Source organism: Prionailurus viverrinus, chromosome B1, assembly GCF_022837055.1.
Source record: "Prionailurus viverrinus isolate Anna chromosome B1, UM_Priviv_1.0, whole genome shotgun sequence".
Classification (NCBI taxonomy): Eukaryota; Metazoa; Chordata; class Mammalia; order Carnivora; family Felidae; genus Prionailurus; species Prionailurus viverrinus.
This window is the reverse complement of record NC_062564.1, coordinates 164905032-164925738: the sequence shown is the minus strand read 5'-3', so window position 1 is coordinate 164925738 and position 20707 is coordinate 164905032. Positions and strand designations below refer to the sequence as shown.

The window sequence follows — 20707 nt, the reverse complement described above, 5'->3', positions numbered from 1 at the left end:
TCCATAAAAGTATTATCTTCTAGTAGAGATTTTTGTCTTCTGATAAAAATAGTCTCAATATGCTCAGACTGACCTTGACGTGTTCATGCTCCAAGTAATAGGGAAAGAAGAAAGAAGCAGTGGGCAATGCCATAATGGGCTTCATTCACTTCCATGTAAAATAAGAATGCAAATGGCATTTGGAGATCAAAGAAGAGATAATGACAAAAATGAAAAGACCATGGCCTTTGAAATTAAATTAAAGCCAGGCAGATTGTAAATACAGAATGTGAGGCAGCAGCAGAGAATTATATATAATAGATGCATTCACAGAGCAGGTCAAACTGAATGGTGCTGATATCAGCTATACAGTAACATATTCTGTATGTGATTAGTAAAAGTTATATAATAACAGTAGTTAAATACCAATGAAATTCAATGGAGAGCAAGCTAATTAAAAGTTCATATAAGCATTCTATTTGACTTATGGTATTTGGGAGTGAAATTAAAAGCAACTTCATAATTAACCTTCTAAGGGAACAATAATTCAAACTACACTTACAAGCTACATAGGAAAGGATCAGGAATCATGATACATTTTCCCACAATGCGCCACAGAGGGACAAAATGGTAAATCAGAAAAATTACTGCAAATACAACCGAAATATTATTATCCCTTTGTAGAGGGTAAGGGGAAAAAAACCTTTGATGAAATTTTCATTGGCATACTGACGCCATTCTTCTCTCTGCAGTTGGAAAAAATTCAGAATATATTGGAGAGTGCCTAGAAAAGGCAATTAACATGAGCTCAGGATGGAGAGGCTATTGATGTAATGGTCAAATGAGTACTTACCTACAATATGCTTAGCATGAGGTCAAATATTATGAAGGAATATACAAATAATAATGCAAGCTACCATTTGTTAAATACCGTGAATACCATAGGCGATGTGCTGAGTGCCTTAGTACGAGGTCTATTTAAACCTCAAGTCAACACTGTGTATAAAGTAGGTGTTTATAGCAAAGACAGACAACTGCTCACCATAACTTGGTTTCATTCCTTTCTGGGCCCACAGCTAGACTGCATTTTTCCAGATTCTCTTGAAGTTAGCTGTGATCAAACAGTTAAAGAGGAAAAGAAAATACTAAGACTAAAAACTGAGCTCTGAGTGGAAGAGAAAACACAGTGTATCCTTAATAGAAGCAAAGTTTTCCCTAAAGCTTAGCTTTGAAACCTACATGGCACACAGAGCACTAGGTTAGATGTTTTTCATATGGGTGTATGAAAAAAAGGGGGGTGGGAGGGAGGAGAGGGTGGGTGATGGGTATTGAGGAGGGCACCTTTTGGGATGAGCACTGGGTGTTGTATGGAAACCAATTTGTCAATAAATTTCATTAAAAAAATAAATAAATAAATAAAAGAAAAAAAAAAAGAAAAATAAACCTATGTGGGCAAAAAGGGAGGAAAATGCAGTGTCTGCTGTTTATATTCACTGAAGTCCCTCACGTGTTGAAGAATGGCTGATACCAAATGACTGAAACTCAGCCAAAACATTTTTACAAAATAAGATAACCAGAATGAATTGCATTTTCAAAAACTGTCTCCTTTTTTAAAAAAAAACTATCTTCTTGAGATATAATTCACACACCCATAATTCACCCATTTAACAAGTATTATGCAATATTCTTAGTGTATTCATGGAATTGTGCAACCACTGCCCCAATCTAAGTTTAGAGCGTTTTATCCCCCCTTGAAAGAAACATATACCCACTAATTCCCTTTCCTTTGCCACTTGGCCCCCAGCCCTGAGCAACTATTAATTTACTCTTGGTCACTATAAATTTGCCAGTTTGGAAAATTTCATTTAAATGGAATCATACAATATGTGGCTTACATTGTGATGGCTTCTTTTACTTAGTGTAACGTTTCTAAGCTGTATTCATCGTGTAGCATATATCAGTACTTTATTCCATTATTGCTAAATATTATTCTATTGTTTGGCCATACCACATCTCGTTTATCCATTCAACGGTTGTCGCGCATTTGGGTTTGCCCACTTTTTGGCTATTCTGAATACTGTTTCTGTGAGCATCTGTGTACAAATTCTGCACTTCCATTTTTCTTAGGTATACATACTCAGGAGCAGTGATAGGTCATATGTTAACTCTATTTAGTCATTTGAGAAATTATCAGACTGTTTCCCAAAGTGGCTATGCCATCTTATATTCCCACAGACAATGTAGAAGTGTTCCACTTTCTCCAAATCTTTGCCGATACTTGTTATTGTCTGACTTTTTGATTACAGCCATATTAGTGAGTGTAAAGGGGCATCTCGTTGTGGTTTTGACTTGCCTTCCCCTAATGAAATGATTTGAATATTTTTTGCCTGTGTTTATTGGCTACTTGCATATGTTCTTTGGAGAAAGGTCTATCACATCTCTTCATCTTTAAATTGGGTTATTTGTCTTCTCACTGTTGACTTGTATTTTTTTTTAATACATATTCTAGATACCAGTTCCTTACCAGATGTATGACTTGACAACACGGTCTCCTAATATGTACATTGCTTTTCCACTTTTTTTGATAGTGTCCTTTAAAGCACAAAAGCTTTTGGGGTGCCTGGGTGGCTCAGTAGGTTGAGCATCTGACTTTGGGTCAGGTCACAATCTCATGGTTCATGGGTTCAAGCACTTCATCGGGCTCTGTGCTGACAGCTCAGAGCCTGGAGCCTTCTTCGGATTCTGTCTGTCTGTCTGTCTGTCTGTCTCTCTCTCTCTGTCCCTCTTCAGCTTGTGCATGTGCTCTCTCTCTCTCAAAAACAAATAAATAAACATTAAAAAATGGAAAGCCCAAAAGCTTTTAATTTTGATGAGGTCCAACTTACCTCTTACGTCTTTGTTACTTGGGCTTTGGGTGTCATTCTTAAGGATCCACTGCCCAACCTAAGACCCTGAAGATTTACTCTTATGTGTTCTTCTCAGTTATAGTTTTATGTCTTACCGTTAGGGCTTTGATCCATTTAGGGTTAGTGTTTGCATATTATGTGAGGTAAGGGTCCTACTTTATTCTTTTTCAGGTGGCTATCCAGTTGTCCGAGAACCATTTGTTGAAGACGATCCGTTTCCCCATGTAATTGTCTTGGCAAGCTTGTTGAAAAGCATCTGACCCCAATGGGAGGATTCCTTTTGGGGCTCTCAGTTCTATTACATTGATGTATATGTTATCCTTGTGACAGGAGTACTAGGAAGTAACTAAGTGATTTTGGAACTCTTTGCCTAAAACTCCTATGGACTTTTAGCAACAACTGCTCTTAAGGGATTCTGAGGCTTTTAGGCAACTCATCATTGTTTCATTTCAGAGCAAACTTGCCAGCAGTGATAAATGATAAACTCTTCTAAAAAATTAAAGCGAATTAAAATAAATTGCTCCGAGAAGGTTCAAAAAAAATTTCAAGACATTCTGGGGTGTGGTAATATGTGAGCGAGAAACCACCGGCCTTCTTCACTGGCTCCGCTGTTGATTGGAACTCCTCTCCCTTTCCCCTTCGGGATGGGCACTCTCAGACATCATTATTCATGAAGTTGAGGAGGGCAGAGTTTCCACTCACCTCACCTGTTTCCTCTCCCCTGAGCAAGTGTTGCAAGGTCTCTACAAGCCATCGAAAATCCTGGAGCCTCTGGGATTTTCGGACCACCCTTCCAGAGCGCAATTTGTTTACCGCCCGGCTGAGAAGTAGCTCGATCTCGGGAGGCTAATGCCGCCTCCCAAGCGTTAGCCCCGGCTTAAAGAAGGCCCACGGTCCTGTTGGCACCTGATGGCCCCGGGCGCCGGAGCCCGTCCTGCAGGCCCCCTCCCGTCCAGCCTGCGCCTCGCAGCGCACCACCGTGGGGCTCCTTTTAGACCCCGCACCAGCCGCCCGTCCTCCGGGGCTCCGGCAGCGCTCCATCCCCGCGCTGCTCTGCGGCCGAGCCGGGCAACCCCGCCTTCGCCCCGACAACGGGGTTCCAGGCCCCCGCGAGTCTGCCTGGCGCCACGGCGCGGGGCGGGGGCCGGCGGCCGGCCGGGGTGCGGCGGCGGAGCGAGCAGGTGGTGCGGGCCCGGGCAGGCTGGGCTGGGTGTGGTGGGCGGGGGCGGACGCGCAGCGGCCCCACCCTCTCCTGGGCCCGGCCCGGCGCGCGGGCCGCGGGGCTGGAGGGTGGCAGCAGGCTCGGCGAGGGGACGTGCGCGCGGACCCGGCTCCGGAGGACGCGGCGGCGGGCGCGGGGCGTGCGCGGCGGGGCAGGCGCTCGCTGCTCGCTCGGGAAGCGCCGCTGCGCGTCGCGGCCATGTCCTGGCTGTGGCGAGAAATCCTCCTGGAGAGCCTCCTGGGTAAGCTGAGGCCGCCCCCGGGCGCGCGTTCGCGGGGGCCTGCCCCCCACTCGGCCCGGAGCCGCGGCGCTCGGCCGGTTGGCTGGGCTCGGGAGGGAGCGCGCCGCGCGCCCAGGATGCAGAAGTCCTCTGGGAACTTTTGCTACCGCCGTCAAAAAAGACGAGACCTAGACTGAGGTTCGGAAGCCGAGGATTCCGTGGGGGAGACGGTGCCTCCGAGCTCCACTCCACCCTGGGATGGCGCTCTATTCTCCACGTGTCGACCTTGACCCCGCGCGGCTGGGACCGCTCCCGAACCGGCCCCCTCCGCGACCTTTTCGTTAGTAAGATTCAGTACTGGACCTTAACTTTCACAAGGAAAGGGGTCCCCGTGTCCCCCAGCGGCTTGAGGTGAGCACGCAGGGAGGCAGCTGCTGCCTGTGTTGGCCCCGCACGAGTGGCCTCGGTGGCGGCTGCACGTTTGGGCATTGCGTGAAAAGCGTCGAACTGGGGGTCCCGTGTGCGCACCTCGAAGCTTTGCAAAAAGCCCCAAGGACAATTATTGGGCAATTCTCTCGGAGTCGTGTGACTAAAGTCAGATTTCCCAAATGTTTGGGACAGTGTTATAATCTCGCTGTTCATTATGAAACACTCTTTTCGCTTGGGAGGGGCACCTTCCTAAGAACTTGATTTTCTGGGAGCTGGTAATACTCGGGAGGGTACCCCCCACTGTTTTTTCCCCGTAGCTTCAAATGTGTTAAGTACAGCGGTGTAAAGTGAATTACGTTCAGTAAGTACCCAGGGTGCTAGGTATTCTGTGTACTTGATCTCATTTAATCTTAGCAACTCGGTGAGGTGGCTGAAAGGACTACTTTGCTGGTTCAGAAAGGGAGCCCGAGAAATACCTCGGGAGAAAGTTACTACACGTGATGGTTAGATGGCTACGTTTGGAGCCAGTCTGCGGGGGTTTAAGTTCACTCTGCCGTTTGCCACTTTTTCAACTTTAGACAATTACTTTCTGAATCTCAGAAGTTTTTTTGTTCTTGTTTGTTTTTACGCTTGTGAGAGGGGAGTAAAAAGTGTCCATTTCATAGGACGTGAGCTGTAGGAGGAATAAGATCTCTGTAAATACTTAGCACAGATGCTGCCGCATAGTAAGTGCCCATTAGTTAATTATTGTTGTAGAAGATTATACAGTCAGTAGTTGGCAGAGGTGAACCTGACTCCAGATCCTGGAATTTCACTACGCCATACTGTCTTATAAGGTTAGGTTTAAAAAAGTCTACTTACAAGTAAATGATTGTTGCCTGACTAACCTGCCTTTGGATGTAGTCTGGAGTGGGAGCAAAGGAGGGGCCACCTGCTGTTTGTTCCTTTTTTTTTTTTTTTTTTTGGTAGTTATCTCTACACCCAGCCCAGAGATCAAAAGTGGCATAGTCCTCCTTTTGAGCCAGCTGGACACCCTTGTTAGTTCCTCTTTTTGATTTTCATGATATTGCTCTTTATAGAATGGTTGACTTAGGTAAAGAAATTTTATCAATTTCAACCTAGATGGTTCAAATGAAGAGGTTTCAATAAAGGGACGACCTGTGTGGGTGTGAACAAGGTTAAAGGAATAAACAAGGGGTGTCAAGGGACTCACAACAGCAGGAAGCCATTTTCATCCTGGGACATTCTCTTCTTGTCCGAGGAAGGGGAGGAATTAATTCTGTACAGGAACCCAGTTAGGGTCAGAATCGTGAAGGAGGGTGGTCAGCCGGAGCCCTTACAGTGGAGGGGCAGGGCTACTGTTTGAAACAAAGTCACATTTACACATTCTCCTTAATCATTTTTTTTTTCCTAGGGTATGTTTCTTGGTCTCTCTGCCATGGCCTGGGACCGATGATTTATTACTTTCCCCTGCAAACTCTAGAACTCACTGGGCTTGAAGGTTTTGGCATAGTGTTTCTTTCTCCAATATTCCTAACACTTACTCCTTTCTGGAAATTGGCTAACAAGAAGTGGATGCTAATCCTGTTGCGGATAATTACTATTGGTAAGATTTAAAAGTGCTTCTTGAAGGTGTTGTGTGTGTGTGTTTGTTTTTTGTTTTTTGTTTTTTTTTTTTTTTCAAAATCAGGTGAAAGTATGTACACTGTTGTTTGTATGCTAAATAATTAAATGAAAAACAAAGATCACTCTCTTACTACTGTCTTAAAGAGTTTTACTAGAACTGGAAGACTAGACCAAGAGCCAATGTCTTTTATATTTCTAACTTTTCTGTCAGATCAGAAAAGCCTAAAAAAGTCACTGAAATCAAGAGGGAGAACAGGTCAACTCTTGAAAATTTTGTGTACTTTTTTTCCAACTATGACAGAAAACTCAGAAACCATTAAAATTTGTTGAATGATACTTCATGAAAGTAGGAAAATTATGCCCAATGAACACTATAGTAAACAGAGTCAAACAAATTAGGAAAGATATTTGTAACTCTTTTGTCAAAGGGCTAATATCACTAACATGGAGTTTTTCCAAATCAATAATAAAAAGGAACAACAATTTGATAGATAACAGAGCAAAGGATATGATCAGTTTACTGGGAAAAAATGTAATTTTTTAAATATGTATTTTAAAATTAAAATGTGTAGAATACAACTTACACACACACACATATTTGTATGTAGCTTCATATGCTGGATTGCCAAAGAACAAAGTCGGGTAACACTGTATTGTAAGGATGGGAAAGCGGGCATTCAGACATTGCTGATGGGGATGTAAATTGGCACAAGTTCCTTAGACGATAATTTATCAGCATTTATCAAAATTACAAATACGTATATACCCTTTTGCTCAGCAATTCCATTTCTAGAAATATACCCTACAGATATACTTACATATGGCTTAAAATGGTAAAACTTGGGGCGCCTGAGTGGCACAGTCAGTTGGGCGTCCGACTTCAGCCAGGTCATGATCTCGCGGTCCGTGAGTTTGAGCCCCGTGTCTGGCTCTGGGCTGATGGCTCAGAGCCTGGAGCCTGTTTCAGATTCTGTGTCTCCCTCTCTCTGACCCTCCCCCATTCATGCTCTGTCTCTCCTTGTCTCAAAAAGAAATAAACGTTGGGGCGCCTGGGTGGCGCAGTCGGTTAAGCGTCCGACTTCAGCCAGGTCACGATCTCGCGGTCCGTGAGTTCGAGCCCCGCGTCAGGCTCTGGGCTGATGGCTCAGAGCCTGGAGCCTGTTTCCGATTCTGTGTCTCCCTCTCTCTCTGCCCCTCCCCCGTTCATGCTCGTCTCTGTCCCAAAAATAAATAAACGTTGAAACAAAAAAAAAAAAAAAAAAAAAAGAAATAAACGTTAAAAAATTTTTTTTAAAAAATGGTAAAACTATAAGGCTGTTAATCATTATAGCAATATTTGTAATAGCAAGGTTAGAAATAACCTACATGTCCTATATATGGGATTGGTTAAATAAATTATGGTTTTGAAAATTGGAACACTGTAGAATACTGGGCAGCTATATAAAAGAATGAGAACATTATGTAAGGAATGGAATAGTCTTTAAATATATTATTAAGTGAAAAAAAGGAATCACTAAACAGTGTGTGCAGAATACTAACATTTGTGTAAGAAAGTTTAGATGGAAATATATTTAGTTTTTAATGCATTAAATGGCCCTAGAAGGATTTAAAAAAAAACAACAAAATCCCGATAGCATTTTAGTTACTTGAAAATGGTATCTAGACACAGACATAAAAGGGAAGCTTTGCAATACATACCTTTGGTATCTTTTAGATTCTGAATTTGAGTGTGTTATGTCGCCATTAGCAGTTATCAATTAAAAATTTTGAATGTACACTTACTGTCCCAAGGAATTGAGATTATTAATATAAATAAATATTGAGAGACCTTGAAGAAGCACTGGGAGTAAAAAAGTAAGAGGGTGGGGTCATGGAAGAAAAGGTTTAGAAAACAAAAACACCAGACTGTGATCTGGTTGAATCTGTAGCTGAAAACTCCAGATGTCTTACTCTTTCTTCTGTTACAATGCAGTGCAGTCGGTTTCTCTGGAGTTTTCCAAGTGGCGTGTATTTCTTCTCTCTGGATACAGTCATTTGACTTTTTTTCAGAAACAGTGACAGGAATTACTATGAAATTGCCTTCTGCTTTTCTGTGGGCCAGTCCCCGAAGAAGGCAGAATGAGGTCAGGGCAGTGAGTTCTGTGGATACCCGCAAGGGTGGAGGACTCAGCTTCTCAAGATCTTGGGCTCCGAAAGGATAGTGATAAAGACCACTGAAAAATGCACCCTTTATCCAGACGACGTCCAGAGAAATGGAAAGACCAATCAAATGTGAAAATGTCAGCTCCAGAAATAATAGAAATGAGGCGTCCTACCCTGAGTTGAGGGTATAGTGGCCCAGCTACACTGCCTTCGGCTTACAGTACCCTCCTAGGAATTACTGTGGCCTGAGTGTTGCAGGCTTCATTTTCTCGTCACGCTCCTTGGTTGGCTTTATGGGAGTGGTCTCGTCAGTGGCACTTCTTTGTTGCCTTTGCTCAATGCTGCCTGTGTCAAGCCTTATCTACAGAGCTATTGACTGAGAGTTACTGGGGTGGTTTTTTGATTGTTTAAATCCACTTCTGGCCCAGTAACTTCTGGTGGCTGTAAGGGATGTTGATATTAATAAGTTTGGGGTGTGTATGGTATTTGGGAAGCTTCCTGTTGTTCCCATTTCACCTCCTTCCTCTCTGCCGATCCATCACTTGAGTTGAGGTGGAGTTCAATTTGAGAAAATGGAGTAGGTAGGAAAGTGATGTCGAGTTTGAGGATGAAGAGACTGTTTTGGCCAGATCCTCTTCTGGGTAGTCACTGAGCTCTGCTGATGCTAGACAGAGGCTGCTGTAAGCCATGGTTTACCTTAAAACTCCCTTCAGATGCTGCTAAGGAAATGAAACAACTTTGTCTTTAAAGACAAAGTCCTAAGGAATCCTTATATAACGACAGAGAAGATCTGGGTGTTACATGCTATCACCTCATCTGGCACCTCAGATGTTTTGGGTTAATTACTATGTACTTAACAACAAACTAGTTCATATTCCTATTGGTTTAGGTTTTTTCTTGCCTGATAAATTTTGACCCACTAGGATGGCTCTAATCAAAAAGATAGGTAGTGATGAGTGTTGGCAAGAATATGGAGAACTTGAACCCTCACACATGACTGGTAGGAATATAAAATGGTGCAGCTGCTTTTGAAATCAGTTTGGCAGTTCCTTGAAACGTTAAGCAGAGTTCTCATATGACCTATTCCACTTCTCAGTATATACCTGAGAAAAACGAAAACCTATGTTCATATAAGACCTTGTTTGTACACAAATGTTTATAGCAGTATTATTCTTTTTTCAAAAAAAAATACAAATGTTTATTTATTTTTGAAAGAGAGAGAGAGAGAGAGAGCGAGCGAGCAGGGGAGGGGCAGAGAGAAGGAGACACAGAATCTGAAGCAGGCTCCAGGCTCTGAGCTGTCAGCACAGAGCCCGATGCAGGGCTCGAACTCATGAACTGCGAGATCATGAACTACGCTGAAGTTGCTTAACTGACTGAGCCACCCAGGTGCCTCCAGTGTATGATTTATATATTTATAAATGAATGATAAAATTAATAATTGTCAATGTTTTTTCTGCATCCTGATTTTAAAAAAATAGTGTTCATTTATTTTTGAGAGAGAGAGAGAGAGCACTCATGCATACAAGCAGGGAAGGGGCAGAGAAAGAGGGAGACATGGAATCCCAAGCAGGCTCCAGGCTCTGAGCTGTCAGCACAGAGCCTGACGTGGGGCTTGAACTCACGAACTGTGAGACCATGACCTGAGCCGAAGTCGGACACTTAACCGACTGAGCCACCCAGGCACCCCTAGCAGCATTATCCTTAGTAGCCAAAGAATGGAAACAACCCAAATGCCCATCACTGATGAATGAATGAAATGCAGTATATCCATGCAGTGGATATGATTCAGCCATAAAAAGGAACGAAGTACTCATACATGCTATAATATGGATAAGCCTTGAAAATATTCTGATTAAGTGGAAGAAGCCAGTCACAGAAGGCTACCTAGTATAGGAGTCCACTGATACGAGATGCCCAGAATGGGAAAAATCTATACGACAGGAAGTAGATTAGTGATTGCCAGGGGCTGGGGCAGTAGGGAGGAGGAAAAGGGAGTTTCTTTTTGGGGTGGTGAAAATATCCTGGAATTAGTGGTAATAGTTGCACAACTTTGTGAATATATTAGAAGCCATTGAATTGTACACTTGAACGTAGTGAACGTATTGTTAAGAATGACATCACAAAAAATTAAAAATTGTTTAATTTATACACACAAGTCCATATTTATCTGTCTGGGTGTAGAGATGGTGTCAGATGCAACAGTTATCGAATGCAGATCATTTTGTTCCAATGCATGATTGCCGGAAATGTTGAGCTCTCCTTAATTTGTTTGTAGGCAGCATCGCCTCCTTCCAGGCTCCAAATGCCAGAGTTCGGCTAGTGGTCCTTGCCCTTGGAGTGTCTTCCTCGTTGATAGTACAAGCCGTGACATGGTGGACAGGAAGTGGCTTACAAAGGTATGGTATCTTATATCCATCGACAAAGGTTCGTATCTTAAACAAGTGTGATCATTTACCAAAGGGAAAGTTGGGACCAGGAATTTAAGTGATAGTTTTTACTTTGCATACAGCTTCTAGAAGTCTCACTTTTTCCCCCTTTTCACAAAATCGGAATGCGAATACTTGCCATCAGTCTCCACGATGTTTTGAGAATTAGGAAATTGCAACAAGTTGCCTAGGTAATGGGCTTTATAAAGACTGAAGATGAAGGCATGTTCATTACTGCAAATTACCAACAGGGCTACTTTATAGACTCATTCTATGAAACTATGAAATTCACTCTGACCATGGTACATTGAAAGCACATAAAAAGTTATTAAAAATACTTTTGTTCTTACAGGTACCTCAGAATCTGGGGATTCATCTTAGGACAGATTCTTCTTCTTGTTCTCCGCATATGGTACACTTCACTAAATCCAATCTGGAGTTATCAGATGTCCAACAGAGTGATACTGACATTAAGTACCATAGCTACACTTGATCGCATTTACACAGGTAAGCGTACGCCCAATTTATTTAGGGATCTGCTCTCTTGCATAGTTTACTTATATCTGAATGGAACACATCTTGAAAAGATAAGAAGTCTTTCTGCATTTTGCCTCTGTTTCAATTTTTTGCTCCCTCTGAAAGAGTAACCAGCACAGCCAGTGGATTATTATCTAAGCAGAAGGCACCTTTTCCTTGCCAGAACTGAGGATGAAAATAATAAGCCATTTCTGGCTTGTATCAGTGTGGAGTGGGAGAGTAAACCAGGCTTGAAACTCCCAGCTGGCTTTCAGTTTGTCTTTCTCCCCTCTCCCTCTGGATGGGGCTGAGGGATGAGACCCTTCGTCTCTCTTCCTCCACACTGACCCCAGTATATGTCTAACACTGAGAAGTTATTCATGAGCAAGGGCTCTGGGAACTATCTGGGTTTTTTGTTTTTTGTTTCTTTTTTTCTTTTCTGGGAGTCTGAAGATGTTTAAGCTCCAAGTCTGAAGGTTGCAAAAGAAAGGAAATCTTGCATATTTGTACCAAATCACCTGTCTCTCTTTGGAGCTGACTTTCTCAGAGACATACACATCCCCAGCTTGCATATTTACCCCATATGCTAACTTGAGATCCTTCTGAAAAGAAGGGAGAAGTGTTACTAGATTCTGGTTAACTTGCACCTGGCTTTTTGTGTGAGTCTCAGTGAGTCACTGTTCTTTTGTCAATACAAGGAGAAATCTCACAGATTAATGGAAGTTTAGAGGGTTTTGGCTCAGCATGAACAAAGTGCTTGTATAACCCGCCTCTCGCCCCAATTTTGGCATGAAACAGGGACAGTGAGAACAAGGGAACATCATTCAAGGATATTGGTCAAGTGACATTACTATTAGAACATTTAGAACTCAGTCTGGTGCCCTAATATATGCTTTATGTTTCATAAAACACTAACATTGAAAGGTGGAAACTCAGGCAGCAAATTTCACAGGTACAGGCTGATAAGGATCTGAACTTCAGGGTATCATTTACATTTCCTGACTTGAGTTTTCTTTTTTCTCACCTCTGTTTTAATTTATGTGACCCAGTTGTTGGTCCCTTCCTGTTTTTGCCCCGTACCTCATTTACAAAACCCCAGACTCCTCATCAGTTTCCCCAGAATATCAGATCACACCAGGCAATTTTGTAGTTTTCGTGAAGATTTGCTGGGTCCTGGGAGAGGGGTCCCCGACCAGAGTCCACAGCAGTGGTGCTCCGCAAATTCAGTTTAGGTCTCCCTCTTCCCCACCCAAAGACTGCTCAGTCTCCAGGCCCTGGCCTCCTTTGTCTTCACCACCCTTCCCATCATCCCTGTGGCTCACAGCTCTGCTTTTCTCCCTCTGACGCCTTTATTGGCAGAATGGCTTTCCTCCTCCTCATGAAACAGACCTTAAGACTTTCTTCTGTCCTGCAGAGAGCTTCCCAGTAGCACAGGCCATCAGCCCAGCAGGCTGTCTGTTCTTACAAAGACATTCTCCTGCCAGCATTTTCTCCGGTTGTTGCGTTTTTGTGTGTGAAGTCATTGATGCAGTGAAATGAGACCTCTTGGTGAAACAGCCCTGGGAAGTAGGGAATAGTTAGGGACACAGGTGGTGGAGTTGGTCTGCCTGAGCTCTCTTTACCAGCTGTATGATCTTGGACAAGTGACTTGTTCTCTCTGGGCCTCAGTTTTTGGATCTACTAAATGGGTCTAGTAACATAGATTACCTTGTAAAGTTGTTGAGAGGATTAAATGAGTTCCTATCAAAGGCTAGGAAGAGACCTGAAACTCAGGAACTGCTCAGTAAGTGTACGACTATTACCCTGGGTGCACAGTGGGGTAGGTGAGAGCCCTCTTTGGGGGTGGGGGGAAGGCGGGGACATGGCCTGGTGTCCTGGGGGAAGGCGGGGACATGGCCTGGTGTCCTGAATATGTTCCACTCAAGTAGGACTGCATCTGTTCCCTCAACATACCAGTCACTTTTCCTGTATATGTATATATATATTTTAATTTTTTTTAAACGTTTATTTATTTTTGAGACAGAGACAGAGCATGAACAGGGGAGGGTCAGAGAGAGGGAGACACAGAATCTGAAACAGGCTCCAGGCTCTGAGCTGTCAGCACAGAGCCCGATGCGGAGCTCGAACTCACGGACCGCGAGATCATGACCTGAGCCAACGTAGGCCACTTAACCGACTGAGTCACCCAGGTGCCCCTTCCTGTATATGTTTTTGCTCATACTGTTAACTTCACATGAAGTAAAGAACTCGCTGCATTTTCCCTTGTGAAATCCCAAAATGCTTGGTTCTCCCCAAAGCATTCCTGATCTAGCCTGCCTGAAATCATCTCTCACACCAACTAGCTCTCAGCACGTTCCGCTTTGTATTACAGTGCCACATCTCGTCTTCCCTTCTAAAATAAGCTCCTTGAAGCCAGATACCATTTCTTGCTTGCTACAAGTCTGTGAAATATAGAGGGTACATTTTCATGTAATTGACCATTTCCCATTTTTTATCCTAGATGGCGACTGCAGTAAGCCAGAGGGGAAAAATACTGGAGTGGCAGTCAAGGGCGTGGCCTCCAGACCTACCTGGTGCCTGGCAGGGGCTGCCTTTGGCAGTCTCGTGTTCCTCACCCACTGGATTTTTGGAGAGGTCTCGCTTGTTTCCAGATGGGCCGTGAGTGGGCACCCCCATCCAGGGCCAGATCCTAACCCATTTGGGTGAGTGTCGGTTTGGAAGCCATCAAGGAATTGGCTATTAAAGTTGAAGGAAGAAATACTTCTTTTGTTGAGCAGCTAGATCTGCGCCAGCCAGGTATTTCATATTCCACTTTCCCTAGATAGCAACAATGTTGCATGACGTTACTGCGTACTGTGGAGGGTGTTTGCCCCGGTGCTGAAGAGTTGCTAGAAAGCAGACGATGGAGGGCTGAAGGTTGTGCCTGGTCAAGTAAGGTTTTGGAAGCTCCTGCTTGGGTGCTCTGAGGAAGTTTCCACATGGGGGAGCATTCTCAGGGGCAGAGAAGACATGCTGCTGCCATTTCCTTCAGACCCCTCCTTACAGTTACGGGCATTTGATGGGACAAGACCACGGTGCCCTGATGAGAGAAAACAGGTTGGCAGCCTGGGCATGGATCTCTATTCTCTGCGAGGGAGGGACGCCCAGAGAGATCTCTGCATCCTGTGATATTTTGGGACTTGCTCCAACCATGGGGCACCCAGGGAGTCAGCAATCTTGAGATTAAGTGTCAGAACCAGCATATGCCTGGTCCTCATTAACCCTGTCTCTACCCTTTGGGATACGTCTTTTCTCCTGTGTTCAGGCCCAGCCTTTCATGTACAAAGATTGGAGGAACCTTTAAAACATCTGCCTCAGATAACTGTTTGCTCTTACAGTGTGGAGGTTCCCACATTTGGCAAATGCCTGGTGGATCCTTCCCCAGCAGACATGAGAGCATACTCCCAGGTGTCCAGGTCTGGACTCAGAAGTCCCCAGTCCTCAAACACGTTCGTCTTCCTCCATGCCTTGCTTCACCCTTCCTAGCTATCACTCCGTCATCCGAGCCAGAAACCAGGAACCAGAAACCATCCCAGCCAGAAACTCCTACAACTGTGTCTTTCTCATTTTCTGTGTCTATTTGGCATTAAGTCTAGTCAATTCTACTACTTCTCTCAGATCTATCCCTTCCCCTGCGATCCCCACCCTATCTGCCTCTGTGGAGCCCTCACCATCTTTCATCTAGGCTTCCTCTCTTGCCTCTTCATGGTCTCTCTTCAGTGTGGCCTTCTCTGCACTGCCCCCACTAGCCCCGCCCCCAGTGAACTCTCCGGAAATGCACATCTAACTCCATCACTCCCTGGCTTAGAACCTTTAAGTGGTGTTTCCATACGAGGTCATGTGAGACAGGATCTGTTCCCCTACCCCTCTTACTTTTACAGACACTTCCTACCTTATCCCCGTGCTTCATCTGGGCTGAAATCACTTCCAGTTCCCTAGAAGTGCTGGACTGTTGCAGGCCTTTGTCTGCAAGTATGTGCTCTTCCCTCTGTCTGGCTGCCTTCTATGCCTTGGTGTCCTGGCAAGCTCTTACTCACCCCTCTAAACCCAGCTCAAGCATCTGCTCTGTGAAGTCTTCTCTGATTATCCCAAGGGTTCCTTTATGCTACATACTACCTTAAATTCCACCCTTACCCTCTTCTGTCTTTTATTATTATTGTGTATTACAATTTTAAAAAACATTACAGTTAGGGGCGCTTGGGTGGCTCAGCCAGTTAGTTAAGCATCTGACTTAGGCTCAGGTCATAATCTCACAGTACGTGGGCTCGAGCCCTACATCGGGCTCTATGCTGGCAGCTTGGAGCCTGGAGCCTGGAGCCTGCTTCAAATTCTGTATCTCTCTCTGTTCCTCCCCCATTCGTGCTCTGTCTCTCTCTCTCTCCTTCAAAAATAAATAAAAACATTAATAAAAAAATTTTAAAAAAGACCATTACAGTTATTTTAGATCTTCCTGCTAGACAGTAAGCAACTTGAGGGCAGGGAATGGGAAAAAGAACTACTATTTATGATTTAACTCTGTCAGGCATGGAGCCAGGAAGTTTCCATATGTTAGCTCATTCACAGTTTGTATCTTTTGATCCTGGATGCCTTCGCATATTTGGGAGGAAGGAAAAGAAGGAAGAAAGGCACAAAGGAAGAGAAGGGAAGGGGTTTCTTCCCATGCATCAAAGCTTTGTTTCGAAAATTCCCTTTAAAAATAGGCATTGGTTATATGAAACAGCAAAGGGAGAATTGGGCCAGGACCCCGAGGCCAGGCTTGAGGGCTGGAGTCCTGCTCAGCCAACAGTAACTCATCATTCGACTGTGGACGAGTCACGTCGTGTCCCTGGCTTTGTTTTTCTCACCTGTAGAATGAGGGGCTTTTTTGGTAGACGTGTTGTAATTCTGTCTGTTGAAGGGAGGCATTGAAGATGGAGATGTAGCTCATGGGACCAGCATTTCCCCAACTGTGTTCTGTGGGACACTGGTGTCTTGGGATGTTGATAGATACCCTGAGAGAAAAAGGCAACGTCTCCTAAATCTGCACTTCATATTCCTCTCTTTGTGATTCACAATGCACATCCGCAGACGAGAGACCTCCTGGAAGTTTCTCAAACTTATTTGAAAATAGAATTCCCGGGCGCCTGGTTGGCTCAGTTGGTTAAACATCCGACTCTCGATTTTGGCTCAGGTCATGAGTTTACCGTCGTGAGATGGGGCCCCACGTAGGGCTCCTAAGCTCCGCTGAGCATGGAGCCTGCTTGAGATTTTCTCTCCCTGTCTCTCTCGCTCTGCTCCCCACCCCCCCGCCAACTTGTGTGCGCTCTCTTTCTCCCTCCAAAAAAAAAAAAAAAAAAAAAGTAGAATTCCTCTTTTAGAACACCTGTTAACATCTCATAAAATTAGTGTTTCTCAGAACCCTGCTGGAGAAATGTTGCATTAGGCTTTCATGAGTCATGACCATCGTAGTAGAAATCGCTTTCTAAAATCCATAAGAGATTGCATCCCAGGTAAGTGTTGATGTGGTAAAGAGGTGAGGGATGGGAGAAGGGTGAGGGAGGGGCCCAGAGCGTACTGACGGGACGTTGGGAAGCCGAAGGATCAGTGCTGATGGTAGACCCCGAGAGAATGAGGGAGCTAGATAAACTGTGTCTTCTTCATGCTTCCAGTTTCCCATCAGCCCGCCCCAGTGCTCCCGGCCTTGGGACTCTTACCACTAGTGCTTTCCGCCTTCTGATATCCTGAATTATTTATTAATTGTGTTTACTGTCTGTTCCTCCCTCACTGGAATGGGAGCCCTCGGGAGGAAAGGGATGTTTGTTCATGGATGTATCCCAAGCCCCTAGAACACAGCCTGCACATAGTAGGTCCTCGTAAACATTTGTCGTTGAATTGGGGATACAAAAAAATCAACAGTGTCCTCCACCGCCTTTTTTCACATCTGGTCTTCTGTAGACCCAGGGTGATCCTTCACCTTGGAAGTGGGGGTGGGCAGGATAGTAGCCGAGAGCCTCACTCCAGGGCCTGATGACCTTTTTTGGTTTCTGAGTCCTAGCAGGGCTGCTGTGTATGACCTCCGACAGGTTATTTAAGTGCTCTTTCCCCCAGTGTCTGCCTCTGCAAAATGGGAATAATAAGAGCATCTACCTTAGAGACTTGGGAAGATTGAGAGCCTAATAAGATGCAAAAGTCTCTTTTTTTTTTTTATAACGTTTATTTATTCTTGAGACAGAGAGAGACAGAGCATGAACGGGGGAGGGCTAGAGAGAGAGAGGGAGACACAGAATCTGAAACAGGCTTCAGGCTCTGAGCCATCAGCCCAGAGCCTGACGCAGGGCTCGAACTCACAGACCGCGAGATCGTGACCCGGGCTGAAGTCGGACGCTCAACCGACTGAGCCACCCAGGCGCCCCAAGATGCAAAAGTCTTAAAGCAGTGCATGGGAGGTAGTAAGTGCTGTGTTTTTTAGCTTAGTTTATGTTGTAGCTATTTAATTGAGTGCCACGTGGTAGCTATTATTGCTTCTGGATGTTCCCCTAAAGTGGAGTTACATTTTTTGATTCCTCCTCCTGCAAGTTTTTGCCGAAGTAGCAAAAGAATGAAGCAGTTTGTGGTTGTTTTAAAACTCACACAACTGTCGATTATTTATACAGTTGACAGCAGTCCCAGAAAGGCCCAGACTGTTTTGAGGCAGAGGAAGGAAAAAGAGGCAAACTAAATAGAAACGATTCCCAGTGACTTTTTCTCTTTGTCTTCGGCAGAGTTGTCACATGTCACATGTTACAGGGCCAATATGGGCTATAATAGTCTGAGAATACTCAATCGCCGTGAAAGATCGAAGATATCATTTATTTCAAGTCTGAGTTGCTATTACTTCAGTGTTCTTTTTTCTTGATTTTTGATGTTTGTTTATTTTAAAAATGTTTAATGTTTATTTTTGAGAGACAGAGAGAGACAGAATGGGAGTGAGGGAGGAACAGAGAGAGAGAGGGAGACACAGAATCTGAAGCAGACTCCAGGCCCTGAGCTGTCAGCACAGAGCCCGATGTGGGGCTCAAACTCACAAGCAGTGAGACCATGACCTGAGCCGAAGTTGGATGCGCCACCCAGGTGCCCCAATGTTTTATTTATTTTTGAGAGAGAGAGGGAAAGAGAGAGAGCACGTGCCCACATGCGTGCACACCTGAGCTGGGGAGTGGCAGTAAAAGAGTGGGAGACACAGAATCCAAAGCAGGCTCCAGGCTCTGAGCTGTCAGCACAGAGTCCGGCTGGGGAATCGAACTCCGGAATGGTGAGGTCATGACCTGGGCTGAGGTTGGACACTTAACCGACTGAGCCACCCGGCTACCCCTCAATGTTCTGACTGGATATAATATTGGTTTTCAATGAGCTCTCATTATCTCACTGGGTTTTTTCACACTCATATTATCTCTTGGATGTACCCAGAGGTAGGAGATGTATTTTCTATTTGGGACAATAAAATATTAATGATGGTAGATGTCCTACAGCACATTATTTTCTTACAGAGGTGCAGTTCTGCTGAGCTTGGCGAGCGGATTGATGCTCTCAGCTTGTTCATGGTTTCCTGGTACCAGTTTACTCTGGTGGGTCACAGGTACGTGGGTTTACCTGTACGTGTCTGTGCCCGGCATTCCACTCAGTTGACAATTTACTTCCTCCTCCTTCATTACCTCTCTCCTCCTATAGCGGCCATACTGCCACCTCACGGTGCTCACATACTCTCCCCCATCTCCCAAACAAGGCATGTGTGTCAGTAGCAGTTTTTTTTAAGTTTATTTATTTATTCTGAGAGAGAGGGAGAGAGAGTGCGTGTGCCTGAGGGCGGAAGGGCAGAGAGAAAGAATCCCAAGCAGGCTCCGCGCTGTCAGCACAGAGCCCGTCTTAGGGCTCAAACTCAAGAACTGTGAGATCATGACCTGAGCCGAAATCAAGAGTCAGAGGCTTAGCCGACCCAGCTACCCAGGCGCCCCTGTTTCTACTGCAGGTCTGAGAAGATGGAAGTCAGACATTACCGCATTGCCAGACCTCTTGCCCTCTCCAAGATTCCCTGCTTCTCTGGTTTTCAGGAATGCCCTCCTGAGCTTCTCACCTCTCGACTTACCTTTGGGGTCCACGTTTGCTTATTCAAGGCTGGGACCCTCCACTCCCAGTCACACTGGTTAGGATTACAGGATATTGATGGAAGCCATCATATGTTAGGAGCAACTACTTATTTTTACGATTGACTATTTTATTACTATGCCTGAATTACATCACTCCTCTCCCTTCCCCTTAAAAGGCAGAAAATGGTTAGAGTTGGTTTTAGTGTTCAATAAAAAACTCCACACTCTGTAACAGAGCAGTGAACTTGGTCTCTGTGAAGAGAGATGCCCTCTTACATGTTCATTAACCAGGTGATTCAGAGTGTTGCACTGGATGCCCTGTGTGGGTTCGAGACTGTGGATTGGTAATAGAAGGTGTGGATCGACGAACGTGATGAGGAAATTTCTTTACATCCTAAGTGCCGTTACTCTTGGATGGAGACATGTGTAATTCATTTTTTTAAAACTATATTTTAATGTTTATTTATTTTTGAGAGAGACAGAGACAGAGTGTGAGCAGAGAAGGGGCAGAGAGAGAGGGAGACATAGAATCTGAAGTGGGCTCCAGGCTCTGAGTTATCAGCACAGAGCCTGACGCAAGGCTCGAACCCGCAAACTATGAGATCTTGACCTGAGCCAAAGTGGGACGCTTAACCGACTAAGCCACCCAGGCGCCCTGACATATGTGTAATTTGAATAGATTGGCTCATTTAATGAAGTTAGCCAGGTCCTCGTCGTCCTGGAGCGTCACGAGCAAAGTGTTGTAGTCGTGTTGAGCCCTTTTTACTTGCACACGTGTTTTGTGGTAGGCATTCTCTATGGCGTCTGTGGAAGTTAGTATGAATAGAATTTAAGAGTAACCTTTCTTATCAGAGAGATGCCTCATGAGATTCCTCAAGAAAAGGGCCAGATACTTTTGTAAATGCTGAGTTTGCAATGAGCATATATAGCTTCTTAATCTCTATGCAGTTGGGGAAAGGAACATGAAATACATCGGAGGTTTGTTCAGCCCTGATGTCATGCCTATTTTCATGGAATATAAGGAAAATGCTTACTGGGTAGGTAATTGGCAGCTTAATTTTAAACATGGAAAACTGGGGGACCCAGAAACCTACATT

The 20707-nt window shown here is 44.6% G+C and overlaps 1 protein-coding gene across 4 annotated transcripts in view; it reads left to right on the top strand.

Annotated features, from left to right (window-relative positions):
- The first annotated feature begins 4175 nt into the window (after nt 1–4175).
- Nucleotides 4176–20707, top strand: part of CWH43 (cell wall biogenesis 43 C-terminal homolog) — a 57894-nt gene continuing 41362 nt past the window's right edge. For 2 of the 4 annotated variants that reach the window (XM_047857195.1, XM_047857192.1), the window contains exons 1-6: nt 4176–4348; nt 6171–6362; nt 10803–10923; nt 11306–11460; nt 13970–14171; nt 19014–19102. In XM_047857195.1, coding sequence (XP_047713151.1) covers nt 4306–4348; nt 6171–6362; nt 10803–10923; nt 11306–11460; nt 13970–14171; nt 19014–19102 — 802 coding nt within the window. In that variant the 5' untranslated portion in view covers nt 4176–4305. Of the gene's footprint in view, nt 4349–4436; nt 4739–6170; nt 6363–10802; nt 10924–11305; nt 11461–13969; nt 14172–19013; nt 19103–20707 lie in introns of those variants that run through there. The other 2 variants (XM_047857194.1, XM_047857193.1) reach the window with 2 other exon arrangements.